Source organism: Setaria italica, chromosome VIII (assembly GCF_000263155.2).
Source record: "Setaria italica strain Yugu1 chromosome VIII, Setaria_italica_v2.0, whole genome shotgun sequence".
Classification (NCBI taxonomy): Eukaryota; Viridiplantae; Streptophyta; class Magnoliopsida; order Poales; family Poaceae; genus Setaria; species Setaria italica.
The window spans coordinates 20,235,573-20,255,545 of record NC_028457.1 but is presented as its reverse complement, the minus strand read 5'-3'; the positions used below and the strand labels follow the sequence as shown (position 1 = coordinate 20,255,545).

Sequence of the window (19,973 nt, the reverse complement as noted above, 5' to 3'; positions counted from 1 at the left end):
GACCTCTTCACACGTTCCTGGTACAAAACTGTGCTCCACAGTATTGGCACTCGTGGGCAGGTGGTCCGTAGTACGATGTCTCGTCAGGAATGGCTACAAGGTACAAAATAAATTAACCATCAGAAGGGGAAGAAAACTTTTTTTGTTTTGGAAGAGCATTGCCATGCGTCATCCAACAACCTTGACGCGTGATACTTAAAGGGTATAGCAGTTCTTTTATTATTCTTCTGTGTGTATGCAACCTACTTATGTATTACACCTTCAGACATAATTTTGTCCATAAATGAATAGAGATATATTAAAACACTACACACATTCTCATTTCGTCGATTGGAATACAACATGCTATGGGCATTGCCGTCTAGATCTTGCTAGCTAGCACAATTCCGTAAACAAGTAGGGGTATGCATAAATTGCTTTAATATTTTTTGCAATATACACACATAAAATTACAAAATACCTGCTTTCTTTGTTCTTGTTCTGGACTTCAGGGGTCCTGCGACTCCTCTATCATCCCGCTCGTAGAATTTGTAAACCCACCTACAACAATATTAGCAAATTTAGCCACCCAGCCTACAGGCTTTACATGTACCAATCTCTGAATAGTTTTAGGATTGGACTACTCTCTTTTAAAATTGTATACATATATAAATATTACATTCTTGCTTTGCTTTTATTATAGATCTCCGACGCCCCTGCCGCTCACGTATGGTCCCTCCAGTAGATGGTGCAACACCAACTGCAATAATAATAGCAAATCAGTCACATATAAATATCTAGTAAGTTTAGAATGCGACTACAAGAGAGGAAGTGTAATCAAAGAAACCTAGCTCCGAGGCTAGTTCCCTTTCCGTAACCTCTTCCTTGTATTGCTAGCAGGCGTACCCTCCATGAAACACCAGTGCACCTATATAGAGAGCATAAACTTATGGTTGTGATCCATCAACATAAAGCCTATACCATGCATTGGTGGTTTTTTCTAAGTAATATTATTTATTTGATGCTCTGCATATAGAACAAACTGATGCAAATGGAGAGGCAAAAGAAGCCACGGACATGTATCCGGGAGATGGGTATAGCAAGATCACTGCAAAATAGTTTTGTTGCATGTATAGGCAAGGACCTTCTTTTTGCATCAATGGGCAAAAAGGAAAGCAGGTTCAACAATATGCATGTAAGGCAAGGACCTACTTTTTTTATGCATGCTGCTAGCTTTTGTCATACATGCTCTCCACACAAAAAGCCTAAAGGGAAGAAAATAAACTGATGCAAATAGTGTCCCCGTGCATGCACGCAATAACTCCTGATCAAGAGATCCCTAGCCACCCTAAATCATTTTACCAATGTATTTGTTTTATCAAACACCTCACTAGGCCCTCAATTTGAACCTCATTTATTCCTTACTATATCGTCTATATGTTTGTTTGAATATATATATATAGAATATATATAGCAATGAAAACAATCCAAGAAGAATACATAAATTCAGTAATTGAAAGGGAAGATAGAAAATACAAACAATAAACTGATCACGATATGTGAGGCATCAAAGGAAAAAAATGAACAAAAAATAGAAAGATCAAGAATCCAAACGTTATTAAGAACCTACCACATGCAGCCTGACTACAAAGCATTGCCATTCAATCCACTATTTTTCTATATATATACCATATCTTATCAAATATTGTTGTTATAATAGTAATGTTTATATTAAAGATTTGAGTGTTCTAGGTGGGTCTTATTGTTCTAGTGGAACTTCCGATTATCAACTATCCCAGGATGTGTCCTACGCAGGCAATACCCGAATCACACAACGAAGGAAGAGGGGGAGCTGGTGGTGGAATGAAACGAAGGGAGTACCATGCTTATATAGGCAGGAGACACAACGCAGAACCTACAATGGGTAGGAACACGCCAACTAAAAATAGATAGGGAGCAAAGAATCAAAATTAATGTGAAGTGACTCTACATTGCAGGAAGGGACATATGCAGGAACACACCAAGAAACAAATAAGGCAAACGAATCAAACTTAATGTGAAGTGACTCGGCATTGCAACAATATGCACGTGCTATATCGGAAGCAACATAACAAATAAGAAATAGAGTAGAAAATAGTGTGAAGTGACTCAGCTATGCATTATATATGATCTGCCATCTCTACTGAACAAAGTGGGTAGCTCAATGTGCATAGCAATGATGATGGATGTATGTCACAGGAAGGGTAGTACGAAAACTACAGCATGAAGGGTCAATATCACTTGTTACTTGGGCACATCTCTGTACGAGGATGAGCATTAGTCGCAGCAAAATTGGCATGCGTAGATCGAAGCCTTTCAAATCATATCGGACGGGGCATATGGAATAGGCTATTGTGGAAAACGGCGCGGCCTTATACGCAAACAAATCAGTCACAGCAAAATTGGCATGCGCAGATTGAAGCTTTTCAAATCATATCGGACGGGGCAGAGCGAATAGGCTATCATGACTATGCTAGCAGGCCGCGAAAACGGCACGGTCTTATACTTTAGATACAAGGTCTAGGCCCCTGCTGGGTTGGACCCTAGGCCGATGCACTTATCGCCCATGCCCAGAGCCGGTCCTGAGGTGAGCGAGAGAGGGCGAATTGAAGGTAGGATATATGACAAATCAAAAATCAAATCAGAGTGAGCTGGATGACAGTGGATTGGGCGGTGGTGGCACATAGGGCGTGCGGGCCGGAAGAGAAACTTTCAGCTACTTGGACGGTGTGCTTGTCCGCTTCCATGGCATGACCAACCGGTATTGGAGGAGCCTAAGGAGGAATGGTGCAATGATAGGACATACGAGAAAGGAAACTTATACGGCACCTCTTTTCTTATGGTACTCTTTCTAAAAAAACATGTCTCATTAGGATTATTTTAAGTCAAACTTTTCAAAATTTCACCAAAATTATATAAAAAAACTATATATATATATATATATATATTTATAGTATAAAATAAATATCATTAAATTTATCATGAGATATATTTTTATAATATACCTATTTGATGTGATGTAACATTGATGCTTTTATCTATCAAACTCAAGAAAGTTTGACTTCAAACAAATTTAAATGACTTATATTTTTTTTAGTGAACGAGGAGCAAGCGAAATAACAAATCATCAGCCATTCCGTTCCCATTTCACAAATAAACCAAACCATAAACCGAATCACTAGAAGGTGCATCACCAAGTAGGCCATGCTCCAGCACCGACTAGAACATTTCACATTTGACCCCGAGAGTCCGAGACCATTTCCCAAAGTTTTGGACACTGAAAGATAAGATAGTGGACCCGTTTACTGCCATTATAATCACAAGTCTCAGACACCGCATAGAGATGGAGCTGGCAGCATGTCAAACGATTACAGCTGTGGCAAAACTTCAATACATACTGCGGCTAACACAACCAGGAAGAAGGGAAAGGTACTTTTGACTTTTAGGGAACATAGAGCTACAGAGCTCCAACACCAAGCTAAGTACGCAAATAAACAGGGCAGATAGATAAGTAGGCATCCTTCACCCCAAAACTTCACTTTTCCTGCTTTGCATGAGAATGCTCAACGGTTGGCCTTGGCGACACGCTCTACCTCGTCCTTCTTCTTGATCGCATAGCTGCAAGCAAAGAATGAAAAAGAAAGCATATGAGATGCACAGCATGCAATTGTGGGAGAAGTTTAATTAAATAGTGGGGCAACTCAATAAACATGGCTGTCTGATGCAACAAAAACAACACTGGCACTAAGCAGAAGCATTGTCACAAAACAGAGCACACATTATATTCAAGGTGACAGGAGTTGGGGGTCCAGCATCTCAGAAAGAATTCACCCATTGTACATGGAAAAATATCAAGCATATAATGTAACATTTTCCAGAACTAAGGCAGGCTGATGGGTATGGATCTTTTTCCTCCTTCGGCAAATTACAGGTCAAGTTTTCTAAACTATTTGTAATCAGAAGAATACTGGTATAACACAGAGAATAAAACATACCTGTTAGAAGAACCTTTAGCTGCATTGATAAGCTCGTCCGCAAGGCACTCGGCAATGGTCTTGATGTTTCTGAAAGCACTTTCCCTAGCACCAGTGGTAAGCAGGTAGATTGCCTGGTTCACACGCCTCAAAGGAGAGATATCAACTGCCTGCCTTCTAACAACACCAGCAGATCCAATACGTGTCGCATCTTCTCTTGGCCCACTAAATGAGACATACAACATTTTAACCCATTTAGAGACAATAAAGCATGAAAGACATAGGTTCATATTAGCAAACAAAAGTACCAACAAGGTGTATAATTGTAATTTATCAATTAGGTCCCGTTTGGATCATTGGAATTGAATTCCATTCTAATAATCATAATTTAGATACAAATTAATTAAGCTAATATAATTGTATGTGGAATATATTTGTATATTATTGTTGGCGATATGGGAGAGGTACTTATGTGCTGCATTTCTATATAGGGAAGCGAGTTCAAGAGCGTGCTATAAGAATTGAATTCCATTCTAATAATCATAATCTATAGAATCAATTTCCATCTCCCACCCCATGAATTTAAGATAGGCTTATATGTAAACTTTGGAAAGTTGTGGAATGCCATGTTCCAAGATAAATTAGCCTACTCTATTAAGTAGATTCCAATTCCTTCAAATGAAGGGATCCAAACGGGGCCTTAAGGTAGATCAGGTAACCAAGAAAAGTACACATTAGTTAGATTTTATAGCAGGTTAAATAAATAATAGCTACAAATACCTAAAGAAAGAAGGATAACAAGGAAATCAGACAATGTTCCTGAGTTTCAAAAACCAATGAAAGCCTACAATTTGGAAATTACCGCACCAGTTATTTTCCATAACTTACAATCCTGTAACATTGAACTGCGTACTCATCATCTCAAATTTCTAACTGATTACCAGGGTTAGAAAATAACATACAGGGATCAAGATATTTACAACTATAACAAGGGATAGCATGGTTAGTAATGCATATTAAACACTAATACTATCAAGTACGAACATATCATCAAACCAAAGGGTTGATTCTACCAGGAATCAGGAGTTGTCATCGTAAAATGAGGATATTTCAGTTACAACAGTAGTCACCTGTTTATGATGGCATCTACGATAATTTGGATAGGGTTGGCATCAGTCAGCAGGTGAATAATCTCCATAGCATGCTTCACAATGCGAACAGCCATGACCTTCTTGCCGTTGTTGCGGCCGTGCATCATCAGAGAGTTTGTCAGCCTCTCAACAATTGGGCACTGAGACTTGCGGAACCTCTTAGCAGAATACCTTCCAGCAGTGTGAGGAAGATATATGGCATGCTTTGTAGGATTGACGGCAAGGTAGTCAGCCAGGGAAATGTCATTGACCTGCATAAAAGAAGTTCCACAAGATCTGCTTAGAAAATCATAAAACGATACTATAGGCCTAGCAAGTCACAAGGAGAATTGTAAAGTAGAGCTTGAGGGGGGAAACAAGTACTCCCTCCGTCCCAAATTACTATTCGTTTTGGCTTTTCTAGGTGCATAACTTTTGCTACGTATCTAGACATAATATATATCGAGGTGCATAGCAAAAGCTATGTATCTACAAAAGCCAAAACGAATTGCAATTTGAGACAGAGGGAGTACTAGAAAAGAAGAAACAGTGTTGCATATTGACCCTGGCACACTCATAGGAAAATTATATAAAGATCATATTTGCAATGTTCAGCACAAACTATACTAAGAACAAGTTCCAAATGAAACCAGCGCAATGTTTTTAGACTACCAGGACACCAAATCACCAACATCGTGCAGTAAATCCTATCTTTTCAAAAGCTTAATAACTATCGTTAAATACACAGTAGTAATAAGGCATTTAATGTAGACTTCTAGACCAGTTTAGTGTTGGAAACAAACAGTTGAAGACATACAGCAGTTTAACTTCGACTGGTTGTAAACACAAATAGAAATCTAACTTTCTACCCAAGTCAAACACTAGTTTAGCTTGCACAGATCGTCTTAGTATCAACACAGGTGCATACCAATCTGATACATGCTCATGATCCCAAACAAGTCTCCAAATAAAGAATTCCCAAAACACGCATTAAACATCCTGACAAGAAAAACCCATTTAAAGATGAAGCCTTAACTTATTCAGTGAGAATACCAGACCTATTTCAAGACAACCACAAAACCAAAAACGGCAATCAATATTCCCAATACTAAATATAATAGTCCCACCACTCGTCAAGCTACATAACAAGCGGAAACGCAAATCTGAGGAAACTCGGATTCCACCACCGAACCTACGGAAAACCGATATGTCCACCATGAAATCAAATCGTCAACGCAAAACCGATATGTCCACCATGAAATCATATCGTCAATTACAGTCATGACGTGCAAACAGAACCTAGGCAAACCACCCTCTAATCCGCCAGATCTAGCAAATCAGATCACTTGGAAGCCCAATTACCAAGACCTACGCCGCCTCAGCATGCAATATAGATACACCGACGAGATGAAGGTGGGGGAGGAGGGGAGGAGAAGAGGGACCACCTGGACGTCCTCGAAGGACCAGCGGCCGAAGAGCTTGACCTCCTGGGTGGGCGCCTCAACTTCCGCCATTTCGCCGCAGGCGAGATCAAGGAGTGCGAGAGGAAGCGGAGCGAGAAGAGCACGGGAGGGAGAAGGAGGCGCGAGTGACGGCGGCGGGGAAGAGTAAACCCTAGGCAGGCTCGCGAGGTTTCTTAAGGAGCTCGCAAGGAGCTTTGAGATTCGGAGGATGCTGACGAGGCCGAGGCCCGAGGCGCAGATAGCTTGCGGGAATGGGCCGAGTCGACACGGCGGGCATAGCGGAAGCGAGATTGAACGATAAAGCCCAAATGATCCATTAAACCTAAACGTGCAGTACCATACCAGCGTTTCTCTTTATTTATTTTTTTTACCGCTCAGTTGCAGCATGCAGGTAGCCAGTGAGTGCCTTCGACTTTTTTATGGTCTACATAGCCCATAAGAGTGTTAGTAATTTGCTATTATTAGTGGAATTACACGTGCGGCACACACGTGATATAAAAAAGAATTGCATACAAAATATTTATATAGCATCATATTTGCATCCTTTCACTTAAACCATTACAAGACTTATCAGGATATAAGACCTGGTTCCAGCTATTTATTGGATGTTTACTGTATCATTGAAAATTATAAGATATAACAATTCAAAATAAAACTCTACCTCTAGCGGAATCAATAAACAAGAATTTATATTTTAAAACATCTAGTAAACAATAATTTTATATCTTTAGCAAAGATGTACATGCAGTGAGAACATATTTTCAAAAAACTTTATAGCAAGAATTTTATATTTAGAAACTACAGTATCAAAAACTTAATCCATACCATTTTGCAGGTATCTTTTTTAAACTTAACTTATGATTTATATAAATCCTCAAATGTGGCACACATGATTTCAAAAATCTATTAAGCAAGAATTCTTACCAAACATCATAAGAATACAACAATACAAATTTGGTATCTATGTAAACACAAGATTCAAATAGCAAAAAAGTTTAAATGCACACATACACATATCCAAACTTTGACACAATTACTCTTTCCTTGTCATTCACACAGTCAAGTCACAGCAAGAGGTTCCACACTTCTAAATCCTAACCACTGTGTCCTAAAATAGACTACAGATGCGAAGATGCCTATGATCCATAGAATATTGAGTCCTTAACTCGAATAAAGCTAAAAAAATTTGCACTTTCTGATAGCTACTGCCTGGTGCTTTGTCCGCCACCTTTTCCATCAATCCATCAATATCATAAATGTTCCTTGAAAATGCAGATGACAAAGTATATCACAAAGTAATTAGGAAACAAAATATTACTTGGTCGAAAAACTTTTATTTTCCTATTTGAAGCATCTCTCTTCATCTACTCCTAGAATAAAAAGGTGAATCTGATACACCTCTTCTTATTTATAAAAGGAGTTTTATAAAGCACGTGAACCTTTTCCACTTAAGAAAAAGTTGATCATTTTATGAAGGCTATTTTAAAGAGTAAATTCCACAGAATCTCGGGTAACGATGATACATCAGGTTGAAGTTCGAGTGTACTTTCTCATCATGTTTCATGCAGAAACCTACCATATGAAACTGCCATCTAGAGTTAAAAAGACATAACAAGTAGACAAAGTTTATAATTTAACTCAAATAAAACAAATTCTAACTGCATAGTTGAACAACCAATAGAATTATTGATAACATGAGGAGAAGCATGGAGGTGGAGAGGACCAACAAGGGGCGTCTAAGTCATACGGAGGTTCAATGCACATCAACTTCGAGTCCACCTTGGAGTTCAGGAGCAATCTGCCTTAAATTGGACGCCCAGGCCACGTACGGGTCCGATTTTGACGTTCTACATATGGATGGAAATATAATTTGATGGAGCTTCCAATGGTGCTGGTACCACATCAAAATTTCATCTAAGTCAATGGGAATCGACGAAACAAATGGACGTACAGAATCTGTCAGGGTGCTACGCCACCGTCTTTCGAGTCGTTGGGTCGTGTTGGAGCCTATTAGGGGGCGCGTCCAGGGGTCTTGCAGGTCCCTAAACACTTTATATTCAGTAGAGTCACCCAAGTTAGAATTTAGGTTTTGCTTAGATTCAATTTGTTATTGACAGTCATCGTTCATCGATTTGTGAGACCCCAACTTTGTGTGCCTAATCCAAGGTTTTCTGTAATTGAGTTGCGTTCTTCCTTGCTCTTTCTTGTGTTCTTGATTTGCTTGCAGGAGGTAGCCTTCGTGACGAGGTTAACCGAGCTGCACACGGTTGATAACCAGAGGATAAGTGGTACTTCGATTGTGGGGGTTTGAATCTTGCTTATCAGATCGGATCGACTGTGTTGCTACTCCATCAAATCGAGAGTTATATTAGGCATCCTAGTTCCCATCAAATTTCTCTCACGTAATACTATTAACGACAATAAAATTGTGATCATACGAGCATATTTTGATATGAAATGGTACAAACTTTATATACAAGTTGTTAGCTTGACTTATGATCAAACTTTATGAAATTTGAGTCTTTATAAATGTGTACGCAACATAAAAAAAGAAGTGGGGGCAATACTTTCAAATATTTAAGTCATATTCATTTTATTATGCTGAATCCTGTTTTCAAAATTTAGAAAAGATGCTCGTTTCACCGGATATATTTCGTTAGAAAATGACTTCTGGTTTACATCTACGCGCAAACACACAGCTCGGCAGTACAATTGTATAGCAGGGCACATGGTCTATGCAACTTTAAGCTATAAACTTTGTATATCTCTTAAGCCAATTTTATAGCCACTGGATTAAGATGAATGGTCCAGATCAACTCACCTAACCCTAACCCCTCCATCCCTTTCTCATTAAATGTTGATGGCTGCGAGACTGTTACTTCACCTGTTAATTTATACGGCTTGTTTGCGGTATTCGTGATGCAAGTTCACGGATTTAACTTTAAGAGAAATTTTAGAATGGTTGAAAAAATGGGAGCCGTTCATACTGAAAAATCTAACGGTGGAAACAAACGAAGTATCTTAAAGTATCTAAAAAGAATTACCAAGGAGTACCAAATTGGTGCGACCAAATACCAAAAATAACCTTAAATTTATTTTTTTATTATTTTTTCAGATCAGACGGTGGAAAGAAAGTAAGTACCAATATCATCTTGAAATAACATAAGTACCAAAGTACCCACCGATACTTAACAATCATTGTAACAAAACTCTAAGTTAAAAAAAAACTTCTCTATTTTAATTTAAACATCTTTGAATTCAATTTAAAACAGTTAGTGTCAAAGTTTAAAAAAAGCCCTGAACAATCGATGGTTTCTAAGTTACATGGCTCTTCAAAACAAATCAGAAACCTCTTGAAGCATTACTGGTAACCGTAAAACTTCACAATGCATCTGTTATGCATTACTGGTAACCGTAGAACTTTACAATGCATCTGTTAAGAAAAGCTTTTGTAACTCAACCACTTCAACGAGGATCAAAAAATGAGTGGAAGGTGATACAGTCTATTAACATGTTTGCCAACTAGAAGCATGCATTTAAAATATTTGAGAACTACATCGACAACCAAAAAAAATCAACATTGTAGAACTTCAATTTGGAGAAGAAAACTGGTTTACAGACAAAGAAATGATAGCCAAAGGCAACGAAATTTTATTAAATGTACCATTTTTATGTAAACATAGCTATAAAGTTAAAATGTTGAAGAGCATGTCAATGTCCCGAATATCATACAATAAGAACAAAACAGTACAAATTTTGCTTAGGGGCCATTGCCCCACAGCTGCTGAATTGTACGCACACTCAGCAGCCAGCACATGATTATCGCAGTGCCTTGAAAAACATATACTATACCATCTTACATTTCTGTAAATTGAAGCTGACACGAGAACCTCAATTAATGCATCAATTAATGCATGGTGTCAACAAGAATTAAGTACTCCCCCATTCCCGCTAACAGTGTCACTTTAAATTTGTCCGTCCTGCAAAAAGTTTGCAGTATCCCTTTAGATTTGTCCCAAGTTAGATTTATCCTAAATCAAACTAAAGCAGTTTTAAGCTAGACTAAATTTATAATGAAAATCCCTTTAGATTTGTCCAAGTTAGATTTATTCTAAATCAAACTGTTTTAAGTTATAAGTTAGACTAAATTTATAATGAAGAGTACTAAGGTATGCTATGAAAATATATTTATATTTCAAAACGAATCTAATAAAATACATCAAAAGCATTGATATATTTTTATATAAACTTGATCAAACATAAGATGATTTGACGTAGGATAGAATTAAAGGAACACTCTTTGTGATTTGACATAGGATAGAACTAAAAGAACACTCTTTGCGAAATGGACTCTTTGCGAAATGGAGGGGAGGGAGTATAGACTACGGATAATAGACCTCTGGGGCAACTTATACATTCTTTTAGGATTATTTCCCGAAAAAATTGTCTGAACTCAGAAAACCGTCACAATGTAGGGATATACCAAAAAAACAGCAATGGAAATTTTCTCACAACTCCAACCTACAGACCCCGTAAATTATCAGCACCTATCAAATTGGGTGTACATTTTTTTTTTGCATACATGTCCTCAAGACTGAACAGCCAGCCTTTGAAGGTGCTCGCAGAAGACCTGGAAGCTAACATCATCGGTGAAAATGATGTCAGAACCAGGGGCAACATCATGAGCTGAGTTATATGTGGACGATGGATTCAGCTTAGCCAATAAGAACCTTGCCTGCAAAGAGGGGTACATAATGTGATGAGTCAAATATGGTGGAGAAATAAGTTGCCCGCACTGTCTTCATGAACGTTATGTTAAACAGGAACACACAAAAAAAATGTTCTCTACAAGATAGAGTACTTGGATGTCCATTGAAGTATACTGAAGTTCTTATGTGCAAAGAACCACAATGAAGCCACAAACGATGAAAAACCAAGAATTTTCGAAGTACGTGCAAATCATGAGATGAAGATAACAACAAACGAGAATGAACCATGAAACATGTAGAAATAACAAACCTGCGAGCCGTGTTGGTCGCAAACAACTAGTCTTGGAACTGGAAATCGACCTTTTATTATCATCTGCGCCTCCTCATGGGGTGCTTGTAACAGTTGTGCGAATTGCTGAAAATGATAATAATGAGCATCAGAAAAGCGGGAACTGCTATAATGTTACAGGCGCACATCAGCTCCCACAGAAGAATGTAAATCCAATTTATTTGACCACAATGTGTTCATCAAAGACAATGCAATGCTTATGGAAGGAGCCTATCCACTATTCAGCAAAACCTTTCTAGGGACCAATGTTCTCTCTAAAGACAATGAACAAACATGGCTCTTGAAGCCTCGAAACCAGATGCCTAGTGAATTATTAGGGTAACAGAAAATGAAGGGAGAAAGTTCTTATGGATTATAGATCACATAAAAGACAACCCATGTTACCTCATGCTCAGGTTGGTTCTGGTAACCCATGTTTCTCCACTGAGCAATTGTCATGCCATGGAAGATGACAACACTAAAGTATGCATCAAGTAGCAGTATCCGGTCTGCTGCTATCGATGCCACATCAAGGAATACTGGTGAAGGAGGTGAATCAAAAGAAAATGATATTAATGAAGGCTGGATCATGGCAACAGAGTTGGTGACAGTCTCACAGTTGAGTAACATCCGAAAATAAGCTGTCTCATCTGGACTATTATTGAAAACCTGCAACATAAAAAATGACAATTAATTAACAAGGCAACACATGAATCAGAGGAGAGGGAAAAATAGGGGTGTAACACATCACCTGGACAAATTGTGAACGCCGCAGGTTAAACATAAACTGAGGGAACAATGAGAAATTTGAATGTAGGCTAAATGAAGAGGGGTCATCCTTTCGATAATCCCCAAATCGTGAACAAAGCCGTATCAGAGATCTATCAAGCCACCGTGTTGCATCGAACTCTTCCTACAAATATTAGAATGAAAGGTTAATGCACGCCCCTTTTTCAAACAGAAGATTCGATTAACACGAAGAGCAAAAAAGATCAATTTAAGAAAATCGATTATACAAACAAATTTGGAATGTCTTCAGAGTCCCAGCAGTAATCAGTCAGCTATTGGTAAACTAGTTTTCCCAGTTCACAAGGTAGAACATAGAAGGAAGCCTCGAACATTTACATTTAATTGTAATTCAAACTGAAAATAATGAATAGTAACTGTAGTTGGGAACAGATTCTTTCACGTGCAATACGGTTTGAGAATTATTCACAACCAATGTCCCCCATAGGTTACCGTGGGAATTGGTGTCAGACATGGTCCAAGATTTTTTGATGAACAGACATTTGAACCCTGGTCTTAATTCAGAGGCCATAAGCTGATAATCCATCGAAAGCCACAATGCACTCAATTCTAAAAGCTATCAATTGAACAAAGTAATAGGGCAATGATTTGACAATATACACCTCAATGCACTCTATTCTAAAAGCTATCAATTGAACAAAGTAATAGGGCAATGATTTGACATATACACCTTAAACGTTGAATAAGGTTTCCCTTAGCTTATTGAGATAAAAATTAACATAGTTATTGCATAGCGTATTCCCTATGCCTGAGCGCAGAAGAAATAAAATAGGTATTGGTGTGGAGTAGAGTGGAGTTGTCATGTCAATGTCTGCAGGTCACAAAGATCCTAATGAGGTAATCCTCCTGAGATGGCTTGTGTGTATCCTTTGTAGAAAAGATTTTAACAACAATGCAGCCAATGTTCATAGACTGCACTAATCTTAAACCCATAGAAACACATTCACATGAACTTGAACAAAATAGATAATATAGAAAACAAAATAAGAATATGCAGTCACCACAAATATTAGGTGAAAGCAGAAACAATATATGGCCAATAATATTTTCTAGCAGTATCACATGCTGAGGACAGTAGCTAAACCGATCTCACCAAAGTGACTATAGTCAGTAAAGGCAACCTAAATGACAAGTACATCATTATAAACTATAGTCATGACGACACAAAAAGTTTACCTCCATCTCCATTTTTAAAGAGATGTATCTTGCCAACACAACAGCTGCAGTCTCCTGGTCAAAACCTTCGACTAATTCCTGTATTCAAAAGGGGTATGTTAAGTCATATATATCATCCGAGGAAACATACTGCATAGTAGATTAAACAGAAATTGTATACCACAAACCAGATTAAAAGATTAACATTAGAATGCAAAATACCAGTGTATTATCTACCTAGCATGAGCATAAAAGCACATTCTCCAGCACCTTAACGCTTGAAATGAGTAAAGATTGGTATCTTTGAAATAAGATTTAGAACAGTGCATATCTTAGCACAGAAAGCAGGTAACAACTATTAAAGCTAACCTCGGTATTAGTGGAACCATCCACCCATTTCCTGCATATCGTAGTAACTCTTATCCTCATTTGGCCTTCTGGGTGTTGGTAACTATAAAAGAATCATCAACATAATCAGTACATTCTGCCATTTCAACACCAAGGTAACAGAATATGATAGAATACCTTGTTACAAATTGTATATACAAATGCGGATTTTGGTGTCCTGGTTGGCTCGATCGTTCACTTGGTGAGACATCAAAAAAAACTGTCAAGGAAGTACTTCTATCGAGACCACACATTTTCCATGCCGTTGTATTTCCTTGACCAACAATTGTGTCGGCACACAAAGCTCCTTTCTGTGAGAGAAGGTGCAAATATCAAGCTAAATATTAATACTGGTGCCTCCAATTTAAACATTGGAATAAAGAGTATAATATAATCAGGTGTACCTTCTCCAAAGATGTACATGGTCCAATAATACCTTGGACCTTAATGTCTTTTGAACAGTTTATTTCAATTGTGCCACTGTAAATAAGACGAGCCATGAATTAGTGCATTTTAGTAGTTATTACAGTGAAACAACACATGGCAAAGCAGAAGTTCAAGTATGTACATAATAAATAATAAAGCAGTAAAAGTGCAAAACTTATGAGACTAGTGAAATAATGTCCTGTTTGTGGGACTTCTTGGCTTCTTGCCTATTTGCTTTGGGAGCGGGAATGTTGAGGAGCAGCTTCCTATTGGTTCTTGGCTTTTACCTTATAGTGATTTAGGTCTGCAGGGTGGTAGCAGAGCAGGTGTCTGTCTACGGCGTGTACAGCGAACCCAATGGTTTGATCTTTTGTTACAAAAGCTAACACAAAACCACACGGTGACATGAATGTCCACTGTTATCAAGTTGGCCAGAAATCTCATTGCTACTCTTCTGCATTCTACTGACGGTTTGCATTATGTCAGAACCATTTCACTCCTAAATCTATTGCATCGTTTAGAAGATAAAAGTAAGTGATTAATAAATAGTGATAAAGATTTATCCACACATACTAACTTCGGAAGAATATGTAAAAACAAAAAAAAAAGAGTGATAGGGAGCAATAAGAGAACTTACTTGAATGAAAGACCTAGAGACTGTTCACCTCCTTCAAAAATGCGTTTGAAAGAATCCTTGAATACGGAATGCCCAAAACTTTCAGATAAGACGACAAGGCCACCGGTTCTCTCAATTGCAACCTTCATCTCAGCTAGTCCAACCTGATGATGTTCCAAACATTGCAAGAGGTCAAAAGATAAGCAGAAGTTCAAGGACTTGTCTTACAGGGAATGGCAAGTAAGAGAATCACATGTAGGTAATCTGCAAAGTGATAAATCAGTACCACTAGCATAGATTCATCAAAATCAACAATTAATCAAACAATATCTAGCTATCAATCAATTCAATTCACCTCCAGCATATCATGCCAACTTTTCCCGACTCCCAACAATCGATCAGATGTAACTAAATATTCACATTATTACAGATTCAAGATTTCAGCTTTTGTTCATGAACTAGATACAAAATTAAGGAAATTTGTTCCAATTACTTTGTTACAGGCAATGCAAGAAAAATTATGTATATTGACAAAAGCATATTGTTTAATAAATTTCTAGTTAGTCATCTGTGCACTGAACATGATTAAAGAGGGAAGAAACGATTATATTTTGGACTTAGATGGTGAGCACCAAATGAAAGCATTTTTCAGCATAAAAAGAACAATAAACCATTGGAACTAAGGCCCTGTTTGTTTTGAGATTATAATCCACTAGATTATATAAAGTTGGATAATGGGTCATGGGTACTATGGTAAAAGATCACTTTGGGACCACTTGGGACCATGTTTCAGATTATTTGTGATCCCAGAGTGGTCCCATGATGGTATTTTACCTTACTACCCTTGGACCATAATCTAGCTTATATAATCTGAGGGAAACAAACAGGCCCTAAAACTAATGAAGGTAGAATCCTTGATGCCAATAACAAGCATAAATTGCTAGCTAAACAATGTAATATACAAACCTGATCAAGAGCAGATGCGAAAACATCTAACACGTGGCCTTGACTGACCAACTGTTTGGCAAGGACATCATAAAATTTGACGGCTTTCTGGAAGTGAGGAGCTGCATCCTTGTCAAGATCCTTATGTGATCTAACTGGCTCTGACAAATCCTTCGAAACAATCTGCATTATCAAACACAGTATTAAAAAGATTTCAAGGCAGCACTAACACAAGAATTGAGAAGAAATATGGTACTCCCTCTGTCCTAAATTATAGGTCGTTTTGACTTTTCTAGATGCATAGATATTATTATGCATCTAGACATAGGGGGTGTTTGGATCTTTAGTCCGGACTAAAATTCATGTCACATCGAATATTTGGAGGCTAATTAGGAGGACTAAACATGAGCTAATTATAAAACTAATTACACAGATGAAGGCTAATTCCCGAGACGAATCTATTAAGCCTAATTAATCCATCATTAGCACATCCTCCATCTGTGCAATTGGTTTTGTAATTAGTCACTGTTTAATACTCCTAATTAGTATCTAAACATTCGATGTGACAGGAATTTTAGGAGCTACTAAAGAAACAAACAGGGCCATAGAGTATATCTAAGTGCATAACAAAAGTCTATGAATCTAATAAAGCCAAAACGACCTATAATTTGGGACAGAGGTAGTAACAAACAGTACATGTAAGCAGATGTGAAGTTCTACTCATATAAAGGAGATAATATATGTGTGAGGCGGTACTGATTATCAAAAGAATAGCATCTATACAAAAAAAAAATATACTATATACACTCAGAAAAAGCTGGCAGAGGTTTAACAGAAGTTGCCTCTTTTGAATACAAAAGTTATATGCTAAATGCACCTCAAAACCATAGTTCTGAGTTCTGGCACACCATAAATCAATATAAATTTCCAATTTTTAACACAAATGCAACAGGCCAACATTCAAGTACTTGAACGTTCACAGAGATCAACAAATTGCATCACATTCATGTCAAATGCATTTAGATCTAGATCATAAATAAAAGAGGGATTTTTTTACTCAAAAAAATAAAAGAGGGATTTTTTACCATTCCAGGGCCCTCAGTGCAGGGTCCACCGAGCAATGCAATAATTCTTGCACCTGTCCCAGGCATGCAAGCACCAAGCAACCCAGCTGCCACGCTCAGGGCAACACCCGTGCACCGGATCGCACGGTTCCCAGCCTCCACTGGCCACTGATCGGGCTGCAACTCGTCCAGCAACTGCAAGGGGCGAGGAACTCAGGTTACGACAATTACTTCGAGTAAAATCCCCAAATCCAAACGGGATCAAAACCCAAATCCCCTTACCGTGCTGAGCGTGCACTCGCACTCCGACACTGGGAGCAGGAACCTGTTCACCCCGGCCGTCGTGGCGGGATGCATCCCGTTCACCTGCGGCCCACCTGGCTGCTGCGGCATCTTGGGGAAGCCCGGGCGGCCGGCGCCGGCCAGCCCCAGCTGATCCAAAATCTGCTCCTTGGATATCTCCTTGGTCCCCCGGAAGACGTAGATCTTGCTGAGATCGGAGAATCCGAGCTCGTGCAGGTGCACCTGCGTGCCGAAGGTGACGAGGCCGACGAGCGCGTGCTCCGGTAGGAGCGCGACGGCCTTCCGCATGGCCATCTTGACGTAATCCAACTCCTCCTCGATGACGCAGGTGTCGATGACGAAGAGGAAGACGGGCGGCGGCGGGGCTCCGGCGGCCCCGGGGGCGCCGGGGGCGCCGCCGACGATGTACTCGACGGTTGAGCACTGCGGGAAGAGCTCGGCCGGGACGTTGGACTCGGAGATGGCGGCGTAGTGCGGCGGGAAGTGGTTCCGGGAGAAGCAGAGCGGGCAGATCCAGATCTTGGCGGCGAAGTCGACGCGCGCGAAGGGATTGAGGAGGGCAGAGCAGGGCGGCTTGCAGCGGAGCGGCGGGTATGGCAGCGGCGGCGGGGCCGCGGCGGAGGGGTCCGGGACGCGCGCGGGCGAGACAGTGGCGGCGAGCGGCACGACGCAGCGACTGGCCTCGACCTTGGAGCGCGGCCAGGCGTTCCAGGTGAGGCGGACGGCGTCGGGGCCGTCCGGGTCGGCGGCCGCCGCGGGCGGCGCCGCGGAAGGGTCGGCGGCCGACATCGGGGTGCGGCGAGCGGCGGGGCGGGCAGATCGGGCGAGGAGGTGGTGGTGGTGGGATGCGCCTGCGCTCTCCGCGTGCGTGCGGTGGCGTGGGCTCGGTTTCGTCGTTCGCCTGTTCGCTCCTCGGTCTCCTTGGTTTCTAGGTGTCTTATTGCTGTGCGCCTGTGACTATGTGTTGGGCTCGGTGTTCCGTTCTGCGTCTGCCACGACGGGGTCTGCTTTAGGAATTTGGGTGCGGGGCACAAGCAGGAGGCGAGCTGGGGCGCGATCCGCGTCGGACAGAAGGCGACCTGGCAGGTGGGGCGCGATCCGCGTCGGACCGTGCCGCTCAACGGCTGTGATTTTGCCATGTTTGAGACCGGAGGCCAAAGTTTTATAGCTACAATTCGAATTTATCTCGCCAAACACCTCCAGCTCCATCAAAACTAACTTCGGACAAAAAAAAGTGGATTTAGTGGTCAACTACAAGATTTTTCTAGAGCTCCTCAAATTATATTTTTTAGAGTTGGATGGATACCACAGGTTATACATAGGGTTTAAGGAAAAAATATTTTTTTTGAAGCGAAGCAGTCCCAAACAAATCCTTTGTAAATTTTGCAATTATGTCTGCTCAAATTTTTTCTTTGCATCCAACGTGTTAAAAGAGTAACAATGGTAAGACAAACTAGGCAAGTTGTTTTTTGAGTTAGGCCGTACTATCCCTGTTTTATCCTTCCATATAACAATTTCTCTATTTTCTCATTGACATAAGTCGCATCTCTCGTTGCACATTGACACTACCAGATCAACATATTTCTTCATCCTCATCCTTTGAGAGGATAGTTTTCTAGGATGAAGATTTTTCTTTTCTTATTGAAGATTCTTTCACTTGAAACCGAAGAAAATCAAACTTGAAAACAAAAAGAGAGGAAGTGGAGCAAACCAGGAGTGCAGAGCCACCAATGTAGTAGATGCACTGCATCAATCCCCTCAAACCTCTATTAGGTTAGGTATATAGCGGGATCCTGATGCGCCGCTACGTTAATCTAACAAATTTAAAGGTTTTGTATATAATAATATGCAAAGCCATGTGGAATTTTTAAGAATAAATATGATAATTTACAAAGCTTAATCCAACAATTTGCTATGGCATATATAACAATTTTATCAAAAGTTTAAAAACTTAATATGTGGCACATGCATCTTGTTTGTTTGTCTAATTTATAAACAACATTGTCCTTTAGGTTTCGGACACGAACACACACTTTGGAACATATTTTCATTGGAGTACACACAAAATATGAAATTCTGTGAAAGGACCTCTAGTTTAGTGGTTAGAGCACCTAGGTAGCACCTAGCAGGTCCCATTCGACTCCCCGTGGAGCAAATTAAACGGATCTGGAATAAAAAATATAAAAAAAATAGTAAGGAGTTTCCCGCTGACTTTAGTAAAAAAAAATGAAAATTCCACCTCTAAACCTTTGTTTTACCTTCATATCACCGGCCTACGCCAAAAAAAACTATATAAAAATATGGTAGCATGCTTTTCTAAAGGAGAATCTGTACGGTATATTACCATATGACACCGGTCAAAAAACCAAACTATTACCCAACCAATCAAGCTAGTCCAAACAGTAACTTTTTTCTATAAATGAAGTGAGTAAATACTAAAAGCTCGAATTGCTAGTCCGTTTTCCATATGAGACCCTCTTCAATTTGTGATTATGTTTTTCACTTTACACGTCTTTCTCTATAGAAATATCTAATTTCTATTTCGACGAGGAAGTCTACTAATTTCCTTTAGTCATTAAGTTGAGTCAACTATGGTAAGAAATCTTCCGATCTATAATGATAATTTTATGACACATTTGTTCTCTCAT

At 39.6% G+C, this 19,973-nt stretch overlaps 2 protein-coding genes across 2 annotated transcripts; both read right to left on the bottom strand.

Moving 5' to 3' along the window:
• Positions 1-3,276: 3,276 nt before the first annotated feature.
• LOC101756850 (40S ribosomal protein S5) lies at positions 3,277-6,739 on the bottom strand. Its single transcript, XM_004979173.3, has 4 exons — positions 6,568-6,739; positions 5,123-5,394; positions 4,014-4,217; positions 3,277-3,636 (listed from the first exon to the last, which is right to left on the bottom strand). The coding sequence occupies exons 1-4, from the start codon at positions 6,634-6,636 to the stop codon at positions 3,582-3,584; spliced, it is 600 nt and encodes a 199-aa protein (XP_004979230.1). The 5' UTR covers positions 6,637-6,739; the 3' UTR covers positions 3,277-3,581.
• A 4,208-nt stretch (positions 6,740-10,947) lies between these two features.
• Positions 10,948-18,295, bottom strand: LOC101756446 (protein transport protein SEC23). Its single transcript, XM_004979172.2, has 12 exons — positions 17,305-18,295; positions 17,044-17,217; positions 15,980-16,141; positions 15,035-15,177; positions 14,376-14,451; positions 14,110-14,282; positions 13,954-14,035; positions 13,606-13,683; positions 12,374-12,535; positions 12,028-12,291; positions 11,605-11,709; positions 10,948-11,320 (listed from the first exon to the last, which is right to left on the bottom strand). The coding sequence occupies exons 1-12, from the start codon at positions 18,112-18,114 to the stop codon at positions 11,174-11,176; spliced, it is 2,376 nt and encodes a 791-aa protein (XP_004979229.1). The 5' UTR covers positions 18,115-18,295; the 3' UTR covers positions 10,948-11,173.
• Positions 18,296-19,973: the final 1,678 nt, after the last annotated feature.